The sequence below is a fragment of the Pholcus phalangioides genome, unplaced genomic scaffold, assembly GCF_987345545.1.
Source record: "Pholcus phalangioides strain wild (caught in Gottingen) unplaced genomic scaffold, Ppha-v1.0 ptg000009l_1, whole genome shotgun sequence".
NCBI classification, from domain to species: domain Eukaryota; kingdom Metazoa; phylum Arthropoda; class Arachnida; order Araneae; family Pholcidae; genus Pholcus; species Pholcus phalangioides.
The window spans coordinates 18,877,214-18,902,487 of NW_028301602.1; the positions used below are offsets into that span (position 1 = coordinate 18,877,214).

Here is a 25,274-nt window from a genome sequence, read left to right on the forward strand (position 1 = left end):
TTTTTTCACTTCTATTGCAGTAAGAGCGTCGAAACCGCGCTATAGTGAACCCGGGATTTAGCGAAATCTCGGCTATAGTGAACTTTTTGAGTGGTCCCAACTGAACACCTACTTAGGAAATGTTATTTTAAACGCTTATAGTGTGAATTGAGGAAATTAATGTCCGCTTATAGTTAACTCAAAAAAAGGTCCCTTTCGCAGATATTTTTCCAGTTTTTCAAAGGTAAGATATATAAGGATCCCGAATGACAGCCAGGGCCCGATCATGACAAATCGGGGCCCTGGGCAAGGATACTTTTGGGGGGCCCCCTCCCCCCCTCTAATCTAAAATAGATTTCTCGGGTGTAAAACGATATAAATTGCATATTTTTAGAATATTTTGTCCGATCAAAAACTTTTGAACATAAAACTGAAAATTTAAACCATTTTGTTTCACGTGTACCCTTTAGTTATCAAGAAATAATAAAGTATGAGACAAATACTAACCACATCAATAAAATCACCAGTTGCGTGGCTAATGCATCACAAAAATGTTTTATTGTGAAGTAATTCACTTTTTTTTCTGCTTTTCATTTTCGCAAAATCAAGAATTACATTACTGAAATCCAATTTTTTTGTTACTTCTCCTTCAATGCAGAGTAATGCTAAAGAGCTTAGTTTTTCCTGCAGAATACTAGAGCGTATGGGAGACTTTAGACGCTTTAACAAAGAAAAGGATCTTTCACCAGAACAATTTGTTACTGGCAATGTTAAAAAAATTCTTACGGCACTATCAACATTGGAAAATGTCTCTTCCAGCTCTAAACATTTCAGTTTTTTAAACATATCTGCAATATTATATCCATCTTCCACAAGTGAAGAAAATTGCTGTAGCTCTTCAGGAAAAGAATCATCTAAATCCTGAGGGTAGGATTTTTGCAAAGAAATCGCTTTATCCATAAGTTTTGATTTCAACTTCATTTCACTCATGCAAGCAAACTTTTTCGCTGTGCTATTATACGGCTCTTTACGAAAAGAAAGGTGTGAAATTAAAGCATCACAAACAGCATAATAAATACTTGATTTATAAGCTTCACGAGGTGTCAGGTCAACTTCACAGCTATGTACTGCATGAGGATCTTTGCTTCTTGGCTTTAATTTTTTTTCTTGCTACATCGTAATCAACATCCGGCTCACACATATCTCTTGCTAATTTTTCATACTCCTCAAAATTGTCTCTCACATATTGAGTAAATTCAATTAAAGATTGGTACAAAAGTGTGACACGCGTTAAATTCATAGATTTTTGAAGTTCCACACTGGTTTGATTAAGCCTTTGTAAAAGGGTATCCCATACAACGATGTTCAGTACAGTTTCCAACTTTTTCAACGTTTTCAAAAGGGATTGTGCCTCCAATTTTGTGTATGCAGTTTCATTTTCTTCTGTACCTAATCTGTTAAGAGTAAGTACAATGGCATTATAGTTCTTCCTTAATGATTTAACGGCATGAGCATCAGCACACCACCTAGTACTACTGCGGTTCTTCAATGTTGAAAAATCGCCACATTTTTTCAGTTCTTCATTTAGTATCTGCCACCTGTGTGTTGATGAAGAAAAGAAAGTATATATTTGTTGCACAAGACAAAAAAACTGCATTGCACCACTGCATGACTCAACAGCATTAACACCAACCAAGTTAAGAGAATGAGCTGCACAAGGAACAAAATCAGCGGAAGGATTTATGCTTTTTATTTGGGCTTGTAACCCAGAATATTTGCCGGCCATATTTGATGCATTGTCATAGCTTTGGCCACGACAATTTAATACATTGATTCCAGCATCTTTTAGAGTTGTTAAAACAATTTCTGCTAGGGTTTCTGATTTATGGCTGTACATTGGAACAAATTTCAGAAATCTTTCCACAGGTTCAGCTCCGACAACATATCGAATCATAAAACACAACTGATCAAGATGAGTAATATCTGGGGTAGAATCAATAATAATTGAGTAGTATTTGGCAAGCAGAATTTCGTCAATGATTTGTTTTTCGACTTGTTTAGCCATTATATGAATAAACTGATCTATACATGTTGAGGACAAATAGCTTACATTTCCTTTGCCAGGATTCCCATATCTCTCCAAATGTTTTGAAAGAAATGGATCAAATTTGGCTATCACTTCTAAACAGCCTAAAAAATTTCCATTGTGCCTAGATCCAACAGTTTCATTATCACCAAAAAAAAGTAGACCCCGTATAGCCAAAAATTTCACAACAGCAACAACTCGTTTAAGCACAGACATCCAATACTTCGTCTCCTCTTCATATTGCTGTACCAAAGATGAATCAACTCTTTGTGAGACATTTGCCCGGAGTGACAGATCCATCATGGCTTGCTTATGTGAAGAAGAGTTTTCATGCTCTTTTAATCTGGTAGCAGCATGCTTCCAGTCCCAAAATCCTTCAATTAGCTGACCTTTACATGAGCTGTTGCTATTGGCATGTAGCAATTTGCACACCCAACAAAATAACATTTTCGATGAAGCCGACAAAACCAACCATTTCCTTAAAAGTTTTTCACCATTTTTTTTGGTATGATAAAATTGAGAAATGGTGAGACTTCTCTTCACACCTCCAAAAACTCTTTCAGTCTCCGACAGCAAATCGGTATTTTGAGGAGGGGGATTACATATAAAATATTCCACCATTTCATTATTAATAACAGTCTACATTGCTGGGTCTGGATAAAGAAAATTTTCATTTTTCTCAGTAGCAGCTAGGCTTACACAACTAGGCTTACTATCATCATCATCTTGAATCTGAACATTCCTCAAACATGCTCTGGAATTATCATATTCATTAATTATTGTTTCATCATCATCAGCTTTAGATTGTTCATTACATGGCGAATTGACTTTTGCATGTGCTGCAAAATAATTTTTTAATGAACTAGCAATTTCCCCCCCCCCCTCATCTTTCTGTTTTTTCAACTTTCTCTTTGCAGAGCCAGATAAATAAGTTCGAGGGGACATAATTAAACTTAAAATATTGAAGTTACCATTGAGCTATAAAATGCTAAACATGTTGAAAACAAACATTGTTTGCTTTTCTCTGTTATGGATTGTGATTCCTTTACAACGACTAGCATCGCAGCACCGGTGCTTCTTCTCATCTGAGATTTAACTTTTTTGGTATCAACAGAAAATTCCCTGAACCGACCAATCGGAACTCATTTTTCCTTTATTAGAAAAAGTAGTATTACAGTTGAATAATAGAAGTTCAATTTCTCTCCCAATAACTGTAAAAATATTTTATTAATGTAAAAAAAAAATTATATTTATATTTTCTATTCTTTAAAAAGTTTAGATGCATTACGAAAACGAAATTCCTTTTTTTCTAAGTATTTAAGTTTTACTTAAAAAAAACAACTTTTCAGACTTTATTATTATAGATTTGGGGGCCCCCTTCAAGCTGGGGGCCCTGGGCAAAGTCCCGATTTGCCCATGCGATAATATGGCCCTGATGACAGCATTCCTTGATTTCCGTGTCAAATCCCACTTTTTCATCCTCCCCACCGCTTCTAGGAATCAACCACTGATTTCACTATAAGACTCCACTCTTTCAAACTACCTGTAGAAATATCAGAAAAATAGTACAACAGACCTAGGGGTTGTGGCGGTGCTGTCGGCAAGTGTGCGTAGGTGTGGTGGCATTCCAATATAATAAATCTGCCAACACATCGTTTCCTGGAGCGCGATTTTTCTTTACCTCTCTTTCGCTGTTCGAGAAAGAAGGCTTTCGTTTCTTGCAGAGTCAAGATGTCATTTTTATGTGTGTGATAATGTACTGTGTGTTTTTGTCAAATTAAGAAACTTTATATTTAGCCGTTATCTGGAATTTAAGTATATTTAAGTATAGAGTCAGATTTACGGTAACTATGGTCAAGTCACCACTTGAATTGAAGTGTCAGCACATCACTTTCTACACAAGTGATACATCTACATTGGTGACCGCACTTTTTATAGCGGATACTTTTGGACAATTGGATACTACCTTCTGAAGTTTCTGTTCCGGTTCGGCCACGTACGTTACAACGGATCATCTCTGCAACTTGGATTTAATTTCAGTTTCGTGGTGAGTGAATAATTTCTCTCTTTCGTAGTATATTGCCATCTTCCTTCTTTCGCTATGGCCAATACGCAAACTGCCAATCAGACTGAACTTTCCCTTTCGGGAGTCGAAGTCTCACATGTTTCATTTCGTGCGCCTCCATTTTGGGAAGCCAACATTGATCTATAGTCCCTTCAAGTGGAATCTCAGTTTATCAGGGCAGGCATTACTGCGGATAAGACGCATTCAAACGACAGTTTCATTCTGTGATTTCCGTGCTCGACACATAAATCTTGTCTTAGGTGAGTGATTTAGTACCTAATCCTCCCATACAAAATTTATATGGGACTAAAGAAACGCATTCTTTCTCGATTTGCTAAATCTGAAACTGCTCGCTTGAAATCTATTTTTCACGAGTGCGAGCTTGGCGACAAAAAGCCGTCCCAACTACTTTGCGAGATGCAAAACTTGTTGAATAACACAATCAGTGATGATGTTTAGAGCACGTTGTGGCAGCAAAGATTACCCGTCAGTGCTCAACAAATTTTGTCGATTTGCCCAGATAGCTGATCGTATATTAGAAGCCTCGAGTTTCAATGCTGTCGTTTCTCAGGTGCGTCAACCTCCTTCTGCCTTCTTCAGACCAGACCAGACTCATAGTTGCACGAACTTAAAAAGGAATCGCATCACTCGCTACACGACTCGAGGAGCTCTCTCGTTCTCGAAACGAATGTAGAGGTCGGTCGCGAAACAGTTCAAAAGCTCGTGAACGAAAAAAATATTCAGATCGCTCCGATCGACGCAAATTGTGAGCTGGTATCATGCTCGATATGGTGAAAAAAAGCACATCGTTGCATTTCCCCTTGCCAACACTTGGTCTACGGAACATCGTTGAGGTTACCTGAAGAGTTCTTCAAAGATTCCGGACTTCCGGTAAGCACATCTCAAAATCCGATTATGTCACGAACTTGCGTATTTCTATGTCAAACCTTCGTCTTTCGCCTTTGTCCAATCATTCCTCAAAAAACATTTTTGTGCACAAGGACTTGGCTAAATCCACACACGTTTTTGTGAGGGTTGACACTGTAAGGCGTTCGCTACAGCAGCTTTACCAAGGACCTCATGAAGTTTTGAACAAGACTGAGATAAATTTTTTACTTTGCGTATCAATAATGAATCTAAGTGTATTTCTATTGATCGTTTAAAACCTGCATTTTTGTTCAATTCTCTCGAATGCACAGAATCTAATGTTTGCAAATCATCTCTACGTAATGCTCCAGCCTCACCACAGGACCTCACCATCACGAAGACCGGACGGAAAGTTCGTTTTGAAACACTTTATCAAGCTTAACATCCTTCGGATTCGTGGGGGAGTACTGTGGCGGTGGCCACAGTACTCCCCCACGAATCCGCAAGAGTGCGTTGGTATTGGCATTCCAATATAATAAATCTTCCAACACATCGTTTTCTTGAGCGCGCCTTTTCTTTACCTCTCTTTCTATGTTTTGAGAGAGAAGACTTTCGTTTCTTGCAGAGTCAAGATGTCATTTTTACGTGTCCGTGTATTCTTGTTTCGTATATGTGTGTTAACGAACCGTGTGTTTCTTCAAATTAATAAACTTTATATTTAACCGTTATCTGGAATTTAAGTATATTTTGTGAGTGAGATTTACGCTATCTATGGTCAAGTCACTACTTGAATTAAAGTATCAGCACATCACTTTCTACACAAGTGATACATCTACAAGATAAGATCTTAAGTGCATCAAGCTTATTTTTTTGCCTCCTAATACAACCTATTATGCTGTTACTGCAACCTGTTGTCCCAATACATTATGCTGTAACCCCCGCCGGGGGGGGGGGGGGGAAATCACTAGGAAACCTAAAGTTTATCGAACATGTGGGAACATGGGTTCAACAACAAGGAATTCCCCCGCCATATGGTCACCATCGAATTCGGAGGCTGGTGGAATAAAAAGGTTTCTAGAAGATTGGCCTGAGGAGCGAGGTCTATCCAAAAAAGTAAGAAAAATGGCCACCATCCCAATAGAACCGAGAGATTCATCTGCAAAACCAAGTTCAATGCAGGCTTCAAAGGAGAAAACAAGAGTCAAGGACGATGAAAAAGCCGGCAAAAATGAAACCAGCCCTAACATCACTGCCTACGGTTCGTCCTTGTCAGAAAACTTTCCTGAGACACAGGGGTGCAACAAAAAACGGCGACTTGACCGCAACAAAAAATTGTTACCGCAGGGAGTCCCCCATCGAGGAGGTTAGCACACTAATCTCTCGTTGAGTATAAAAAAAAACAAGCCTGCCGTTCGGAATCGGCAATAAATTGTAGCTCCCGGCCTAATTAGCCCTCGTGTGCAGAAAATGACCGTGGTGCGACAAAAATGATCAAATGATCACTGCCTACACAGCTATCGATGAAGCCGTGGCTGATGATTTAGAATTCTCGGATTGCACATATGTTTTGCAGGGCCCTACGAAAAGCGGGAAAATAGCGAGAACGTAATGGCAAGCTCCGAAAACGGGAAAAATGATCAACTTCGAGCAAGACCCTTCTCTCCTAGGAAAGTGACTGCTGCGAACCAATCGCAAACAAGCACCGCAATACAGGTCACGGCGCCAGCGATGATTGACAGCTCGCCTGCACTGGCTACACCATCGACGTGTTATGCGGTCGAATTCTACTGCAATGGCCGCTGGTTTCAACTCACGGACCCCATCCGTGATATGTGCGACCAAGAGATCGAGGTTAAGTTGGAAAATGGACGCTATAAAGTAATCGCAAAAAGCATGAACGATCACAAATGCATAGTGAAATTCCTTCTCTTTCAAGGAATAAAAAGATTGTCCCTCACTCACAGTGAACTCGAGACTAATAGTGTCGTGTTACGAGAACTGGATTGTGAAATACCAACTACAGAATTTCGGAACGAAATTCCGTTTCAAAATGTACAGCATCACTCAAATGATATAAAAAAGGAAATCCAGTAAAGATTCAAAAACTACCACTCTGGAAAATAATTCTCGCCAGAGAAAGGATGTGTCACAAAAATTTTTTGATCTAAAACAAATCAAACTTATATTGGTAAATTCTAACTGTACCATCGGAGGTAAAGTTCGAACCAGTGGGCCAACAATCCAAAGATGCACAAAATGCCAAAGATGGACGCATGTGGCAACAGAATGCACCTTCGCAGAAAGATGCATCAAATGTACAAACAGCAACATTGGGAAACCGTACGATAACGTTAAAGGAATTGACATCCCGAATTGCGTTAATTATATCACCGGGAACCACCCTTCAAACTATAAAAATATTTAGCGCATATCTAGCCGAATACAAGAAACTATAAGCCGGCACCATGCCCCGGACAAAAAGAAAAGCAGGAAAAGCCAGCCAAAAAAAAAAAACACACCAGAAACAGAAATTCCAACTAAAACATACGGACCAGCATCTGGAAGAAATTACGCCAACACAACGTTTCTACCAAGGAGTGTATGGACAAAATTCAACGAACAGTGCAGGGCACAACAAGACGGCCAGCCGAGCTGAGAAAACCCAAGTCCCGAGAATCAGAAAAATCACAAATCCTGAGTGGATCCGAGTCTACGGACTACAGCAAAAACTTGGGGGAAAAAAAAACCAGCCAAGTTTAGCAGAAAAACAGAAGTCCCCGGTGTGCGGACTTCGTCAACAAAACATCTACGGACCTCGCGAAAAACTGGAAAAATTTCTCTATCACCTCAGAGAAAGCAACCAAAAGTCCCTACCCTACGGACTTGGCAACAAAGATCCCGGAAGACCGCAAAAGTCGCTGAACCAAACGCTCAAAAAGTCGCGAAATAGGTTCGGAGCAAAACAATTGCGGACTTCAGGGTAAAACCGTCCACGTCTTTTCACATAAACAGTGACCGAAAACCAAGCACGGTAAGCCATCACAGACTTGAATCTTGAGTGATTTGAAAAATCTTGCGAGGATGACAGCCTAAGAACACCAAAGGACATCATCACGAGCACGCCGGACAAACAAGCAGGCGGTAAAAAAGACATCAGTACGAGCTTTAAATCTGCATCTTCGCCAGATACAACTTATTCGGAAACTGACTCGGCTGCCAGCCAGCTCGAACTCTCTATTATGAAATGTTCGAATTCGCCAAAGCATGCCTCGAGGATGTGATGAAACTTAACTCTAAAAAAAAAGAAAGAAAAAAGCAGTTCTCGACAAGTTTCTACTCGAAGCTGGCAATATTCTTGCCAAATAGACATCTCTATGCTTCGGCCACTACTTTCGCAAGAAAGGCATGTGTTTCTTCCTTTATCCATGTTTTCGATCATAACTTTTGAAAAATTCAAAAAAACGTTGGGTTTATTGCTGAATATTTTCTCAGAAATGACCCCTGGAAAATTGAAAAATATGTCTCTAAATCTATTTTTCTGAACTGATAATAATACACCTGTACTGATACTTTCTTCTGATTTTCTTATCTTCTCACTAACTTTTTGTATATACAGTCGAATCTCGTTTTAACAAATACCGTTATAGCGAAAATCTCGTTATAACGAACACTTTTCTAACCCCCCCAAATGAGTTTACATACGAACAATACTAGGTAACCTGGAATTCCTTTATAACGAAATTTCGTTTTAACGAAGTGATTTATCCGGTCTCTTGGTGTTCGTTATAACGGGATTCGACTGTGTATATATACATATATATAAGTACAAGAATAATCTCTCCATCTCGCCCCTGTTTCAGAACTCACCAGCCAATACAGTGAGACCATGGCCAGACCCGTCTTAAGAGCATTATGGGCGTTCGGGCCAAGTGAGTTATCTGAAGCCGCACCCCTGGAAAACTCTCGAAAAATACAACTACTTCTCGTTTTTCTGAGGTGCCCAGGTAGGCCCATGCGTTAAGACGGCCCTGACCACGGCGAAATATATGATAAAATAATGATACGACGTGAACGAAGCAAAGCACTTTCCTTGTCCAATTTATTTAACTTTTTATAAAACTAACACGCTCGGCCAGACATATTGAGTTAAATTTCCAAAATAATTTGTGAATTTCTAAATTCCTTCCCGGATGTGCCAAAATTTTTCTCTTGCAGACATACATACATTTTTTCCACTAACACACAAACATATTACCTCGTCTTTCCCTTCACACGGGACCCCCAAGGGAAGCCCAATTTTTAAGCCGGCAAACAGCCCAATTCGGGTGGGGCCCCGACAAACCAGTCACGGCCCAGACTCTGTCCCTCCAGGGATATAAGCCTTTTACCCTTGCGGTTTGGGTCGCGCTGGGGAGGATCGGGTGGGGGCCCCGGCACAAATTTTTCTTATACGGATACGGAAGTAGCGGGTTGTTTACCCGCAAATAAAGCCCGCCAAATAAATTAGGATCCATATTGAGAATTTAAAAAAAATTTTAGTCACATATTTGGAAAAACACTTTAAATTAGAAATTATCTATGAGCTGAATTCGAACGGTATTGCTCGCGCAACACGAAGAATATCTTCCGGCGTCCCTGAATAGAGTTATAAAATGTATATACTACATACGTTTCAGTGACGCAATGTGCTGCTGTGAGGACGTAATGTTGGCTTATCAAAGATGCGCCGCATTTGAACTTCCAGTCGGATTCATTTCTTTTGAACATGGCAACCTGTAAGAGTCACACACACAGACTTTTATGCGTCCCACATACATAGGTGTACGCAAATATTGGGAGGAGGGTTATTCTCCTACTCCCCGAGTCGAAATTATGATGTATTTTTGAAGTAAAAACACCCCTTTCCTGAGAAAAAAAAATTGACCCCCCCCCCTCTCGAGAGAAGATGTGATAGAACCCAATTAAACCAGCACAAATTACCCTATAATGAATGCTTGTAACTAAAGTGGTGAAGTGTCAGTGGGCGGTGCTTACTTGAAACGACAAGCCTCTCCTCCCAACCCGATCATGACCCCCCGCTCTGGCTCAATCAAGATATTTCAGCCGGTGGTCGAAGAAGACCTCGGCCATTCTGGAAGTTGTGCATATATGTGTTGTGAACCGAACCCGAAGTTCATTTCTGTGCAATGCTTGTAATGTGTAGTGCTGCCATCTGCCTTCAATTTTTGTAACTATGAGTGAATTGTAGCAATTGAATAATTGTATCGTTGTAGGCCTGTTGCTCTCCTTCTGACATCTTTTCAACGGGAAGATCGACTCGCAATTGAAGTGGCATGTTAGGATCAACATTAGGTTGGATTCACCGTCTCGTTGGATTCACACGGCATAAAATATTAAAAAAAACATAAAATACCGTAAAAATGTCTGTCTGTTCCTGCACGATACGATTCATTGGTTTTATGTTAAAGAATGTTTGCCGTGTCTGATCTGACACGACACGGTGAGTGTCTGTAGATGTGAATCCACTCTTAAGTTCTTGTGTTGATGAATATGTCAAGTTTTTATATGGATACTATTCTCGAAATGATGGTTGTTTCGACTCTATGAAGAGTGACATCGTCAGTACCGGTGGCATGAAGAAACATTGGGAGGAAGAAGGGATGGTGGTATTGAAAGTTGCCAGAGTCGTCCCGTGTGTATACGGAAATAAAGAGCTCAAGCAGGGTAAGGGGTTCCATTCTCTTTCGAAAATTTATTGGTCTATCCTGGGTGCCTATAATCATCAACCGCCGCTTTGTTAGACGAATTGAAGTCAGTAGCGTGCGCAGAGGATTTCCCTCAAGGAAGGGGGACAAGTATGAACTTGTCTTTCTTCCCAAAGGGGTGGGGTTCGTTTCTTGACAACAAGAACGCATTGGATATCATATCTCACCATCCATGGCCACGAGTGTGCCACCGCAGTGGATCCTCCCTTTACAATAAGTGATCCATGAATATTCCCGTCTCGTCCTAAACAAACAAACGGTACACGTAAATTTTAAGGAATCAAAAAAATTCAAATAATTAATTCAATTAATATATAAATTAAATCCAAAAAATTCCTCTTCGAAAAAATTTCACCTGAGGCTCTTTCAAACAATCCTTTTACTAGTCGACTCCAGCTGTTCCTGGGACTAAACGGGTAACGGTTCCCGCAACCTGCAGAACATGGATCATGACTCATCGGTTGAATAGAAATCGAAAAGTATTTGAAAACATAATCGTTAACATTTTCTGTGGTTGAAAACCGGTTGAGAAAAATTGCATGAAACCGTACCTGGGAAAACTATATCGACTTCCGCGTCTTCTACTCCGGAACTGAAGTCCTCCGACGGTCCATCTGTTGTGTGGTCGTTTTCGGTTCGTAAACCACAAAATAAAGTAAAAGATTACTAACAAGAAAGTAAAAGATTAACGAAATCTGCACATACGCTATGACGTAACGCAACAGTGAATGATGGCATCTGGATGCATTTTCTTGTAATCTTATTACATATATACATAATCTAGAGTTCAGTTACATCTAAAAAATTGATTGTTTACATTCCATGAAAGGAAAATTCGATTAAGAGCTTTTGAAAAAAAATTTTTATTTAAAAAAAAGTTAATAAGTGAACCACAATTTAAAAGTTTTTAAATTAAAAATTATGAACGATTTTCTGTAATTGTTATTTTCAGTCATAGAGATATGAATAGAATGAATAAATAAAAACCTGACATTTTCTGTGTAGAAAAATTTAATAAAGGCAAGAGATTAAAGTACCTCATTAATCAATTCGTTACATGCAAACTGATTTTTGTCAAATATATATATATATTTTAATGTTTATATATGCCCTAATAACAACTAAAATAACTTACTAAAAAAATTTACATGACAAAAATTTCATTTTTCATAATGTGGTAGATAAAGGGTTTTTCTATCGTTTATCCAGCGATAAAGTGGAACTTCGTTTATACGACGCTCAAGAATCTGAGTTAAAATTTCGTATAATTGTAGAAATCGAATAACTGAGAAAAAAAAAGACTTATTTCTACCAGAAACATGCAAAATATTGAAAATTTTCAATGTATTTGATTGCATTTCCGATTCTGTTATTAAAAAAATATCATTTCAATCATACTTGCGGGGAACAAAATTAAATCGCAATTTGAAATCACTTAAAAGAATAAATTTTATTCAACTGCTTTGCAAGATCGACCTCAGCCATTAATTTAGTATTACTATTGTCGAATTATTCCAAAATTTCGTTTTCTCGACAACGGACGGAGGATGTGACGCAGGGAGCAAGCAAAGCACCACAAGGAAAGAAAGTTTTCTACTGGAAATCATCGAAAGAACTCGTAGCCGGTCAATTTGTCGCACTCAACTTGTCGCGCTCAACTCGTTGCGCCTCAATTTGTCGCGGTACAAATTCGTCGCGGTACAAATTTATCGCAGTGCCAATTCGTTACGGTACAAATTTGTCGCAGCTCCAATTCGTCGCGATACAAATTCGTCGCAGTGTCAATTCGTCGCAATACAAATTCGTCGCAGCTCCAATTTGTAGCTGTACAAGTTTGCCGCCGTGTCAATTCGTCGTGACATCAATTTATGTATTAAAGCGCAGAATCAATTCGTCGAACCGTCGATTCTTCACTGTACATGTCCCACGCGAGCTTGTATGTAGGTTTTTGTCTTACACGTGAAATAAAAACATGAACAAAAGTGTACACGCAGTTAACTGAAAATAATTAATTTTTGTCAATGCAGAAAGGTCATCGAAATTAAAATTACATTTAAAAACTTAACTGCATATAAAAGTTTAATTACATATTTGAAAATTCAGCTATAAAAGTTTGAAATGTTAAATAATTGATTTTTGTTGTCATAAAATTTCAATATCATGTGGAAAAATTTCGGTTTGTATGATATTCCCCAAATTACAGTGAACCTTTTAACTGTAAATTTCTATCTGCCCCATGGGCTCGAGAGTTTCTCTCGCCTGCCCCCTTCGAGAGTCACCAACACTTACCATTACAGTATCTCCATAAGAACCTGAAATATTTAATTAATTAATAATTCAATTAAATTAATATTTAATTTTTACCGTATAAACCGCACTTCCCGCTTTTGTTGGGATTTCTATTTCTCACAGCGAAGGGAGTTGAGTGCAGATCAAGGATGGAAATGTACAGTGCTTATGAATGACGATTCGATGAAGCTTTCATATTTCCCACAGGATGAGCACCGACAAAAAGACTATATAATCACCAATAACAAAAATGACTATGGGTCAATCGCATAGATATAATATTAACCATTAATCTTATGTTTATAATCAGTCGTAAGATAAGAGCGTCTAAGCTTTTGGTACCAGGTTGGTGTGCTCGGTCTACATATTTCTGTTCGTAAAAACATGAAATATTGCAAAACCGAACGTGGAAATATGTTGGTTTGCTTGTGTGTTTAAAAGTTTTCCCCCCATAATTCATGTTCCGAAATTAGAAAAACTTTTAATGCAATTGAAAAAGTGAATAAGCCTATTATTAATTTTCTTTATTTGAGTTTTTCGTTGTATCTTAAAGTAGAGATACATTATACGGATGACAAAAAAAAATAATGTAGTACTTTTTAAATTAAATTGTTTGAATTCAATTTAAATTGCAATAAATTGAAATCTTCTCCTACGTATCTTTAAAAAAAAGAAAAAAATTATGGTAGTTCACAAACACAAAATACCATCACTTATCAGTCTTTAAATCATCATCGGGTTTTTACTGCGATATTTACGTTATACACTATCTACCAATAAGTATTTGGACACCTGTGATAGAAAAGAAAAACTAACTTTATTCAAAATCAATAGTTGGTAGAGCCTCCACGAGAGGCAATTACAGCGTGAACCCTCCGGGGCATACTTTCCACAAGTCCTTGTGTGACGGCTAGTGGTATTTTCTTCCACTCGGCTTGGAGAAGACATATCAGTTCCTTCACCGATTTTGGACGGGTAGGGCACCCCTTAATTCGGCGATCCAACTCGTCCCAGAGGTTCTCGATAGGGTTCAGGTCTGGGCTCTGGGCAGGCCAGTCCAATCGATGAACCCCATTGGCACCATACCAAGTCTTGGTTAACCTCGCAGTATGACAGCTGGCATTGTCGTCCCGGAAGTAACAGGGGTCCACCCCGTAAAACTGCCACAACGTAGGAAGCACATTGTCATCCAAATAGTGCAGTAGGCATCGGCGTTGAGCTTACCATGAATGGGGACCAAGGGTCTCAGTCCATACCAGGAGAAACACCCCCAGACCATAATTCCACCTCCGCCGAACTTGACTGTTGGCACAATGCATTCTGGCAGGAGACGTTCTCCAGGCAGACGCCAGACCCAGACCCTGCCATCCGAACGGTAGAGGGTGAACATTGATTCGTCGCTCCAAGGAACCCGTTTCCACTGATCTACGGTCCAATTTCGATGTGCTTTGCACCACATTAACCGAGCAACGCGGTTGGACTTTGTGATCAAAGGCTTATGGGCACGACCATGAAAACCAATCAGATGTGCTTCCTTACGGATGGTATTCATTGAAACAATACTCCCGGATGCCTGTTGAAACTCCTCGTGGATGAGGGCCATCGGTTGGGTGCGGTTCTTCCGAATTTCTCTGGACAGCACCCGTCTGTCTCTATCTCCCAGTTTCGTTGGTCTGCCGACTCGGGGCAAATTCCGACAATCACAGCTCACCTTCCACTTCTTAATCACATAGGCCACTGTCGATTTTGGATACTTCAGCTCGCTAGATATGTCCCTTAAGATCGGTCATTTTTGTGATACCCGATAATTATACCTTTCTCGAAATCAGAGAGCTCCGGCATCTTGCGTGCGACTAATGCCGATGTTGTTTCCTACACGATATATACCGGCGGAGGGCGTGACGTATCTCAGGACCGCAGATATCGTCATTTGCATAGGTGTCCAAATACTTATTGGTAGATAGTGTATAAGTGTTTAAATAAAATGATACTCAAAGCACTGAAAATAAATAAAGGTTTAGATATTGCGGAGTGTTTATATGTATATGATACGAATTGTTTTTAAAATTAAAATTATCCTAATAAATGTAGGCTATAATCAGAGGCGGATTTATAGTTTTTCCACCTGTGGGCTATTCAAACCTTGCCTCCCTTCTTCCTTTCTAATTCATGTTCGTGATCACCAATTACTTAATTTTGGTCACGCCCTTTCACTTGAACTTGTCATCTTGGAATAAAGCCCGCATACCTCCTCCTCACCTAGGAAATATACCTCTGAACATAATCTTGCATTGTCTGTTAATGTTAATTCACTTGTGTTGTAAGAAGAAATTTTTACTTATCATTGACTGGAGCCGTATGTGAGTGTCATGTACATGAAGTTACATACAATGGGCTAATTAAGAGTCTGATTTCATTCTTTTTACTCGAGAGTTGTTGCTTTAGAGTGTAGGAAAAAAAAATCGATTGACATTTTTGTGGTGTCAGAGACAGAGATGCTGTTGGTGCCCAGGGTACTTTATGGAATGGGTATGAGAACCCAGAGAAATGATTCAGAAATCAAAATTTCCTACTTCAAGATCAAGACAAGAACCCACAAGTTCCAAAACTTCCGGCGTCCTTGGCCAGTCAAAGGTGCCAGAAATGGAAATCCCGACAGAAATGCAGCTTATATGGTAAAAATTAAATTTATACCAAAATTGCCACGTTTTTAAGACAAATAAATTCAACTGGTCGAATGGTCGACGCGTTTCGGCTCTTCAATGGAGAGCCGTCATCAGGACCTCGTGGTCAGAACTCACACGAATGAAGAGTGATGTTTACGTCTGGTCGTCCGACCAGACATACTCTGGTCTGGACGGCTGTGAAGAAAATTCAGAAATGAAATACAGTTAAGGCCTCTATTAAAACAAAAATGCAATGAACTGGCCATTCACCACTTCCGACAAGAGAAAATAACAAAATCGCCAATGAATATAAAAAATACTATGTAACTTGCAGAGTTCTAAGGTACACGTCAAACACCACGGATCAATCGCAGCAAAAACAAAAACTCCAGAAGCACTGGGAGAAAAAAAATCTGAAAGGACATATAGCCGTCAAAACCATTGACACCCAGTTTTTTGAGGCTTTCCACGTGTGCGTATTCTGAGAAACATGCAATACACTCTAAATGGCCATCAGCCTAGCTATTTTCGTGTACTCCAGCAATTAACCTACCCGCTGTGCGGTCGTGTGGGCGCTATGCTGAACACTCGTCCTGAAGATCCAGGTTCGAATCCCGTTGACGGAACAGTGTTGGTTGACTGAAGTTTGTTTTCTAGCTTCAAGGAACGAATATGAGCCGGTCTCCCATTTCAAAGTAATCTCTACGCAGAGAGCAGGAAGGAATAGAACACGATACTGACAAAACATGAATATTCAAGCATTTCCATCTTCACTTCGGGAAATGGAAGCCAAATGGCAGCATGAACACGAAACAAGCCCAACTCGACAAAATAAATACGTTAGGGCCAAGCATACAGTCCGAACACACATTTCGGCATGTCCCGATTCGTTAGAAATTCCGTACAGGAATATGTACGAAGTGCATGTTCGGTTAAGTGGCAGTAGTAGGAGCAATCAACCTAAAATTTATGGCTTTCACGGTGGTATTATGTATGCAAGAAGTACTGCTTCAGCAAAGCGTTTTCACTGCGTACAAAAATTTCGCACATTTGATGGCCGATAAATGACGATTTTTCAAACGATTCGGAGTTCGAGTCGAAGTGAAAACGTCGAATAATTGAGCTTTTGCGTCGAATAAATGGATTATTCTGACATTAAAATGTATAGGAACCGATTGCGACAGAAGCCAAATGTCGTATAAACACGTATAACTGAGTGACGTATAAACGAGGTTCTACAGCAATATTTTTTATACATGTAAAATATTGTGTGCGTGTGTGTTTGATTTGGGTATCTATTATTTTTTGATTTACATGCCCGACCAGGTATATAAGTTTTGGGGGATTTGTTCAGCCCTGGTCCGTAGAATAACTTTTATTGGCAAAAAGTGTGACTCTATGCTATTGCCACAAAGGGTAGTGGAAGGTTAAGAACTCCTACCTCATAGAATTCTAGAGTTACAAAGAAGCTACATTGTTTCACGTTGAGAACTTAACGTGTATACCATAAAAATAAAAATATACTCTTATATATATTTATTTGAGATACAAAGATCGAAAATCATCATCGAATCGTGATGATGTTAAACTTATACAAAGATAAAAAGAATATCTCCAAGAGAGTTGCAGCCTTTTTTGCATCACCAGTGGGTGAAATAGTTAAAAACAACGAACCTCCAGGAAGTGCAGCCTTTAATGGACCAAGTTTTGTGTCCTTAATGACCGGCAATTGACCTGGGAGGCTTTCGCCCATTGGTTTATTGTGCAAATGTGTCGAAGATTCACATTCTGGAAAAAAGAAACTCAATTAATTTTGAAATAATTACTAAGACACGTAACCAAATCAATACATTAGGAAACTAAATTTCAAAAATTTTCTGCTTCCGAGATGAAAATAGTAATTTCTTAATTCATTTAATGTGCTGAATACGAATATAAGAAATAAAATTGGGAACGGTTTTTTGTAATGTGTACGCATTATTGAGACATGAAATGTATATGTAGCATAGGCATGCTGCATATATACATTTAATTATGCCTTCTCTGGGCCCCGGGACAGGTATTATCTAAGGAGCATTCTGAAAGGGTTATTCTCAGAAAAAGAGGGTGGGGTTGTCCCCCCTCTTGTTTTTCCAATGATGATTATATATTCTGCAATATATAATATTATATAATATAATATATTGTGTATATATATATATATACTAGGGGGGCAGAGCCCCCCTGCCGCCTTTGGTGGCCAAACCCCCCCCACTTCTCTTCACAACATATTTTGTTTATTTCGTTCCACTTCATCAGCGTGCTATGGAAAGAGACGTGTGAAAGCACCAGCTTAGTGAGGAAGCGAATTTTAATGAAAATAATGATAAAGGAACAAAAAACAAATCAGATTTATCAAGCACCCCCAGAAACTGGGGCCCCAGATTCAATTCGCTGAATTTTAGTGGGGCCCACACTGGATATATCTCGGGCTACCGATGTGTTGCAAATTTTACAATGTTAAACAACAAAAATCAATGAGATACATCCAAGGGCCCCGAATTAGAACCTATCAACATTCCCATGGAGCACTGACCTGGAAGCTTGTCGGACACACCCCTGTAAAGGGCCACGAAATTTTTTCATTTTTTTTCAATTTTGCAACGAATAAAATCCAGGGCCCCACATCCAGTAGCGGGAACAAAATACGCAGATTTTTAGTGGGGAATCTAGACTGGATTTATCTCGGTCTTCCGCTGTTGTAAATTGTATAATGTTAAAAAACAAAAAGAATCAGATTCATCCAGAGCCCCAAAATGAAACCTGTAAACATGGGGGCCCCCGACTTGGAGGCTTGTCGGTCATCCCCCACTGCGAGTGCCATGAAAAATTTTCATTTGTATTCGTTTTACCAATGAATAAAAGCTAGGGCCCCCAATCAGTTGCCCGTTGTATTCGCATACTTTTAGTGGGGCCCCAGATTGTCTTTATCTCGGGCATCCGCTGTTGCAAATTCTGCAACCGAAAATAATGAGATTCATCCAGGGCCCCCAAAATGAAACTTGTAAACATGGGGCCCCGACTTGGAAGCTTGTCGGTCATCCCCCGGTGCGATTGCCATGAAACATTTTTATTTGTATTCATTTTACCAACGAATAAAATCCAGGAAATCTTCCTGAACAACTCAAAAGTTTAAATTGACAAAATATCAAAACTGGACTTGGCGACTTCTGCTTGGACGCCAACGATATGGTGTGCATTTGAAAATATTCAATTAAAATTCGATTAATCAGTTGAAAATTTTTGATTATCCAGTTAAAAATTTTTGATTATCCAGTTAAAAATTTTTGATTATCCAGTTAAAAATTTTTGATTATCCAGTTAAAAATTCAATCGATTCCCAGCCCTAATTAACATGAGTTCTGGTTATAAAAATTAAAAGTATAATTTTCTTGTCTCCATTCATGAGCAATTTTACGCATGGCAGAAAATCCCTTGATAATAATTGAGACGAGTATGAAAAAAAAAGAAACAATTATAAGTATTTAGAATGTCATGAGCAAAATATCAGAAATTCGAATTGATTTGACAAGATTTATTATATGAAACCGATATAAACAAACATAATACAGGGTGGACAAAAGTCCGTAAAAACTTTACAAATTCATAAAAACCGGAAAAAACAAAAGTAAACAACGGTTTGCACGGTTAGCATCGCTAGGTCACTGGGATTTTTTTAATACGGGGGAGAAATCTAAACGACAAGCCGATAGGTGGCGCTGACTAAACAAATCATAGAAAAGATTCGAAAATAACAAACAAATGCATACAAATCGTTTATTACAGCTGTATGCGTTCCACATGACCACCACCACCACAGGAGATAACACATTGCAGGCGTTGCTGGATTCGTGACTCGCCTGCAATGTGTTATCCCCTGTTGTGATGGTGTTCATGTGGAACACATACTGTTGTAATAAACGATTTGGAGGCATTCTGTTCGTTATTTGCGTCTCTTTTCTTTGAATTCTGTAGAGAGCGCCGCCTATCGGCTGTTTTTTTTAAGTTTTTTTTCAAGATTTTGATAAGGACGAATGATGATTATGTGTGGTTCTACCAATGGTAGATGCTGCACATTCATTTCTCCAGACTTAAAAGATGCTCTCGGAGGCCAGTTTTTCTTGATGTTGTGCAAATCAATTGCTCTGCTATTCTATAAATAAAGAAAACAGCAGTTGTACTTTGTATATCCCTGCTGCAAACCAATCTACAAAGAGACTACCTTCAGGTCAGCACAGATCTGCCGTGCTGTAGTTAATCCTCTCCAATAACAGCTTTAGATTGTATGTCTCTTTCATGTAGACAGCATGTCCGATAGGTATGGATGGAAGCTGATTCTCGTTACGCAGCAAAACCACCTTGATGCTCAGTTTTGATGCAGCTCTAAACAGCCGCCATTCATTGGGCTCATGTTCAAAGAAAACAGCCGTTGTACTTTGTGTATCCCTGCTGCAAACCCATCAACAAAGACACTACCTTCAGGTAAGAACAGATCTGCTGGCCATACTAGCTGTACTTAATCCTCCCCAATAACAGCTTTAGATTGTCCTATGTCTCTTCCATGTAGACAGCATGTCCGATAGGTATTGATGGAAGCTGGTTGTCTTTATACGGCCAAAACCGCCTTGAGACTCAATTATGTCGCGTCTCTAAACAGCCGCCATTCATGGGGCTCATGTCCAATGGTGAGTTTCTGTAGTAGGTCATCAGTATCGCAGCAGAACACCAGGCTTTCTTCTTTTTCAAAGAAATATTCGAAGGATTGATGACGATGGCGGAATGAAGTCACTCGGACTTTTTTTCGAGCAGATTCCACTGTCGAAGTTTTGAGTTTTGCTTTTGGGCAGACCCAAATTTCGAACAAGATCGTTCAGTTCATCCGTGCTAAGTTTGTGTGGCGCAGATGTTTCATCAAAACACGAAAAGTCATCATCCATAGTGCCCCCATATACTGACGTTGACGGTTTAGGAGATTTCGCGGACGCATGGCAAGCCTCCTCGTCTGAACTGATAGAAAAATCTATAGGCTCTGGAATAGGGAGTCCTTCGCCATGCGAAACAGGACGCAGAGCAAATGGTATGTTAGGGTATTCAACTGTCCACTTCTTTTTCTAGGTGATGCCTCCAGAAACTGGTGGTACCGTACCATGCAGAAACAACACTGATCAACACAAGGGCGTAGCGAGGGGGAGGGACTTGGGGATCTGGTCCCCTCCCCGAAATGTGAGAAAATGACCGAAAAAAGGGAAAAAGATGGCCAAATCCATTGTTCTGTCACTTTGGTCCCCCCCCCCGAAATGTAAGTGGTCCCCCCCCCCCCGAACGAAATTTCTGGCTACGCCCCTGGATCAACATGATTGGGTGGCATCATGGGCACAGCAAATGGCACCGTTCTTTTGCCATTAAGCCACTGTGAAATATTTACTGCACAAATATTACTGTATCACAGGGGCGTAGACAGAAATTTCGTTCAGGGGGGGGGGGGACCAACGTGATAGAACAATAGATTTCACCATCTTTTTCCCCTATTTTCTGTCATTTTCTCACATTTCGAGGGGGGGTGGAGACCAGACCCACAAGTCGCCCCCCGCTACGCCCTTGCTGCAACATACATGTGGCATGTGGGATCCAGTCTTGGTCCTGGTCGCCTACCTTGCAACCAAAATGCAAATTGTAAGCTTTCTTAACTATTGCACTGATGATCTTCCTCCGTGCAGCAAATGTCACTTCGCCGCCAGTGATATTTTTGATAATTACGTTACTTTTTCTGATTACGATGGTGTTTGATGATTATCTGAGACTTTATTTTGCCCTCAAAAATAAGGAAATTAAATGAAAAAGAAAACGATTGTGTTTAGTAACGGAACACACAGCCAGCTGTCGAAACCTTCGTAAAATTATTAATTTCAATTACAAAAAGCTGAAAAAACTCAATTCAAATAATAATAATGAAAAAAGGTATCTTACCAACTCTTACATTGAGAGCCCTGCCCGACTTCAACTGCACCAGCACGAGTGCCACTGCAATAACGAACTTCATGTAAGATGATGCCATTTTCTCTTCTTTGAAATCAAGAACGAAACTGGAACTGGAGAAAACAAACTTTGTGCTTTAGTCATGTAATGGCATGTCCTTTTATATGATTTTCGAACCATTGTGTTTGTCGCACCTGTTGTCAAAATTTATAACTTTCATCATAATAATTATTACCTCTAGACGCGTAAACAAGGAACGATTGTTCTATTCATTTATCGACGACGATCCCCAGGAACTTCAAAATTATTGGGGAATAATCACTATATATATATATATATATATATTGATAATAATTCGAATAACATATATATAAACTGAAGAGCCAAAAAAACTGGTACAGGCATGCGTATGCAAATAAAGAGATATGGAACCAATCAGAGTACGGCGCTGTGGTCGGCAACGCCTATATAACACAACAAGTGTCTGGCATAGTTGTTATATCGGTTACTGCTGCTACAATGGCAGGTTATCCAGATTTAAGTGAGTTTGAACGTGGTGTTATAGTCGGAACACGAGAGATGGGACATGGCATCTCCGAGGTAGCGATGAAATTTGGATTTTCACGTGCGACCATTTCACAAGTGTACCGTGAATATCGGGAATCCGGTAAAAAATTAAATGTACGACATCGCTGCGGCCGGAAAAAGATCATGCAAGAACGGGACCAACGACGACTGACGAGAATCATTAAACGTGACAGACGTGCAACCCTTCCACAAATTGCTGCAGATTTCAATGCTGGGCCATCAACAAGTGTCTGCGTGCGAACCATTCAACGAAACATCATCGACATGGGCTTTCGGAGCCGAAGGCCCGCTCGTGTACCCTTGATGACTGCACGACACAAAGCTTTACGCCTCGCCTGGGCCCGTCAACACCGACATTGGACTGTTGAGGACTGGAAACACGTTGCCTGGTCTGACGAGTCTCGGTTCCAATTGCTTCGAGCTGATGGACGTGTACGGGTATGGAGACAACCTCATGAATCCATGGACCCTACATGTCAACAGGGGACTGTTCAAGCTGGTGGAGGCTCTGTGGTGGTATAGGGCGTGTGCAGTTGGCGTGATATGGGACCCCTGATACGTCTAGATACGACTCTGACAGGTGACAGGTACGTAAGCATCCTGTCTGATCACCTGCACCCATTCATGTCCATTGTGAATTCCGACGGACTTGACAATTTCAGCAGGACAATGCGACACCCCACACGTCCAGAATTGCTACAAAGTGGCTCCAGGAACACTCTTCTGACTTTAGATACTTCCGCTGGCCACCTAAATCCCCAGACATGAACATTATTGAACATATCTGGGATGCCTTGCAACGTGCTGTTCAGGAGAGATCTCCACCCCCTCTTACTCCTACGGATTTATGAACAGCCCTGCCGGATTCATGGTGTCAATTACTTCCAGCACTACTTCAGACATTAGTCGAGTCCATGCCACGTCGTGTTGCGGCACTTCTGCGTGCTCGCGGGGGCCCTACACGATATTAGGCAGGTGAGCCAGTTTTTTTGGCTCTTCAGTGTATGTAATACCAATCACACAATCTGATACGTGTATGAGACACGTAATCATAATAATTTGGGTTTTTTCATAATATACATAAAGGTTTTCGAAAATATTTTTTCTTAAACAGCTCTGGGGATCCAGCGAAGCTTGCTGATAAGCATTGAAGCATTGAATATGGGAAAGGTGGGTACCGCGTGTGGAAAATGTTTGAGAACCGCTGCCATATGGAGGTAATTATTAAAAAAATAATAATTTTGCAGATATGCATTCTGTCTTTATCCCCGTGCAGGGGGGGGGGGACGCCTGAGCCAAAGTGTAAACATAGTCGTCAAGTTATTACAAATATGAGGTGGAGGGCGGACTGTTCAAATTCAATATTTCTTTAGGTTACAATACATGGAGAAGAATACTCATTAACAGCAGACGAAATTTTTTAAAAACTGCATTTAGGGAAATCAGCATCCAAATTGATTTGAATAATTTTACGAAATTCAAAAATTAATGAAAATTAAAAATGAATAAGATGATGAGTTAGAACTAGTATGGGGAAACTTCAAACTTAACGATAGAATTCAGAATTTCTAAATACGTACTTTGAAGTAATGAGAAAGATAATTTTAATATATCAACGGTCATATCCACAACTCGTTCAAATTTAAATTTAAGGAAATATTTTCAGAATGTATGAAAATTCAGATTTAATGAGACAGATAATTACAGGATGATTTTTATAATTTTAGTATTAGATTTAATGAAATTAATTACCCAGATATTTTTGTTATATTTTTTTTGTAAAAGTTAGAACTATTGAAATATCGATAACAATTTGATGGACCACTTATAGCAATGATTTTTGAAAGTGTGCTTTCTATGGCTCCCTTGTCTAAGTCAACGTTTACACACGGCTCCCAAGAATACTTGAAGTACCAGTTCAAATCACTGAAATGTTGCACATCAATATAGACAGCTCGCATCTGATAAAGATTGGTGACTACCCTAGAAGCTGCGGCTCACACTTTGAGAACCACCGACTTGTAGTACACAGGTATTAATATTTTACTCAAAAGCTACGGGAATATCTTCAATATTTGTGACATAGTAAATAATTTTAATTTCAATTTTCTTAAATTTTCAAGTCTGTTCGAGGACCACCTGTTCCATTATCGCGAATAGGTTGAGAAGTGAGTTTTTCCTCATTGAACTCGAATATTTATGGTGTATCGGTTTTCACGAACATCGGATACGTCGAATGTTTTCCACGTTCTCGTGCGACTTCGTTATATCCGGACTCGACTGTTTATACATGACACATCGCTGGATTTTTTGGTTCATATTGAAGATACATTTATTTCATTATCATCTGAGATGTTTGACAGTGAACCAGTACATTGTATCAAATGGAAATCTTTTATTAAATATTGCCTCCTTATCAATGTTTGATAAAAAAGTTATGTCGATGCACTTCCTATCCTGTAGTTTCAATCGCTGAAAATATGCGCATGACACAGTGTGACGTGTTAACTCATCAAAAACCTGTTCTTTCTACGTCACCTTCTCCTCTCACTTGCCACTTCCTTCTCTGGGGAGAAGAAAAAAAAAGGACGATGTTTCCGTATTTCTTGAAGTAAAAACTTGTGTTTTCAACAATAAATATATGACAGAAAATCAGGAACGTAATTAGGTTGGGGCCACCCTGGGCACTGTCCCAGGGGCCCCTTCTTCCAACCAATCAAGATGCATACATACACCTACTCTTTTCTCAACCATGCACCCAAGAAATACGGTATCATGGAAATTCCGTTCATTTCCGCTTTCTCACACTCAAGGTGTGTAGGATGTACTCGAAGTTATTTATGGTGAAGAAGTGTAGGGTGTGGTTTCTTTTGCGTTAAAGGCCTTATTAAGAAGCTAAATACTGTACACTGATCAGCCTGTCCTTGTTATAAGTTTATATGAGGCTGGGTGAC

The 25,274-nt window shown here is 39.6% G+C and overlaps 1 protein-coding gene across 3 annotated transcripts in view; it reads right to left on the reverse strand.

Annotated features, from left to right (window-relative positions):
* LOC149082178 (venom protease-like) overlaps positions 1–25,274 on the reverse strand; it is a 142,321-nt gene that overhangs the window by 7,626 nt on the left and 109,421 nt on the right. The window contains exons 3-8 of one of the 3 annotated variants that reach the window (XM_089235695.1): positions 21,724–21,845; positions 17,392–17,505; positions 11,314–11,376; positions 11,118–11,195; positions 10,930–11,006; positions 9,667–9,770 (exon numbers count right to left, since the gene is read on the reverse strand). In XM_089235695.1, coding sequence (XP_089091821.1) covers positions 9,667–9,770; positions 10,930–11,006; positions 11,118–11,195; positions 11,314–11,376; positions 17,392–17,505; positions 21,724–21,811 — 524 coding nt within the window. In that variant the 5' untranslated portion in view covers positions 21,812–21,845. Of the gene's footprint in view, positions 1–9,666; positions 9,771–10,929; positions 11,007–11,117; positions 11,196–11,313; positions 11,377–17,391; positions 17,506–21,723; positions 21,927–25,274 lie in introns of those variants that run through there. The other 2 variants (XM_089235696.1, XM_089235697.1) reach the window with 2 other exon arrangements.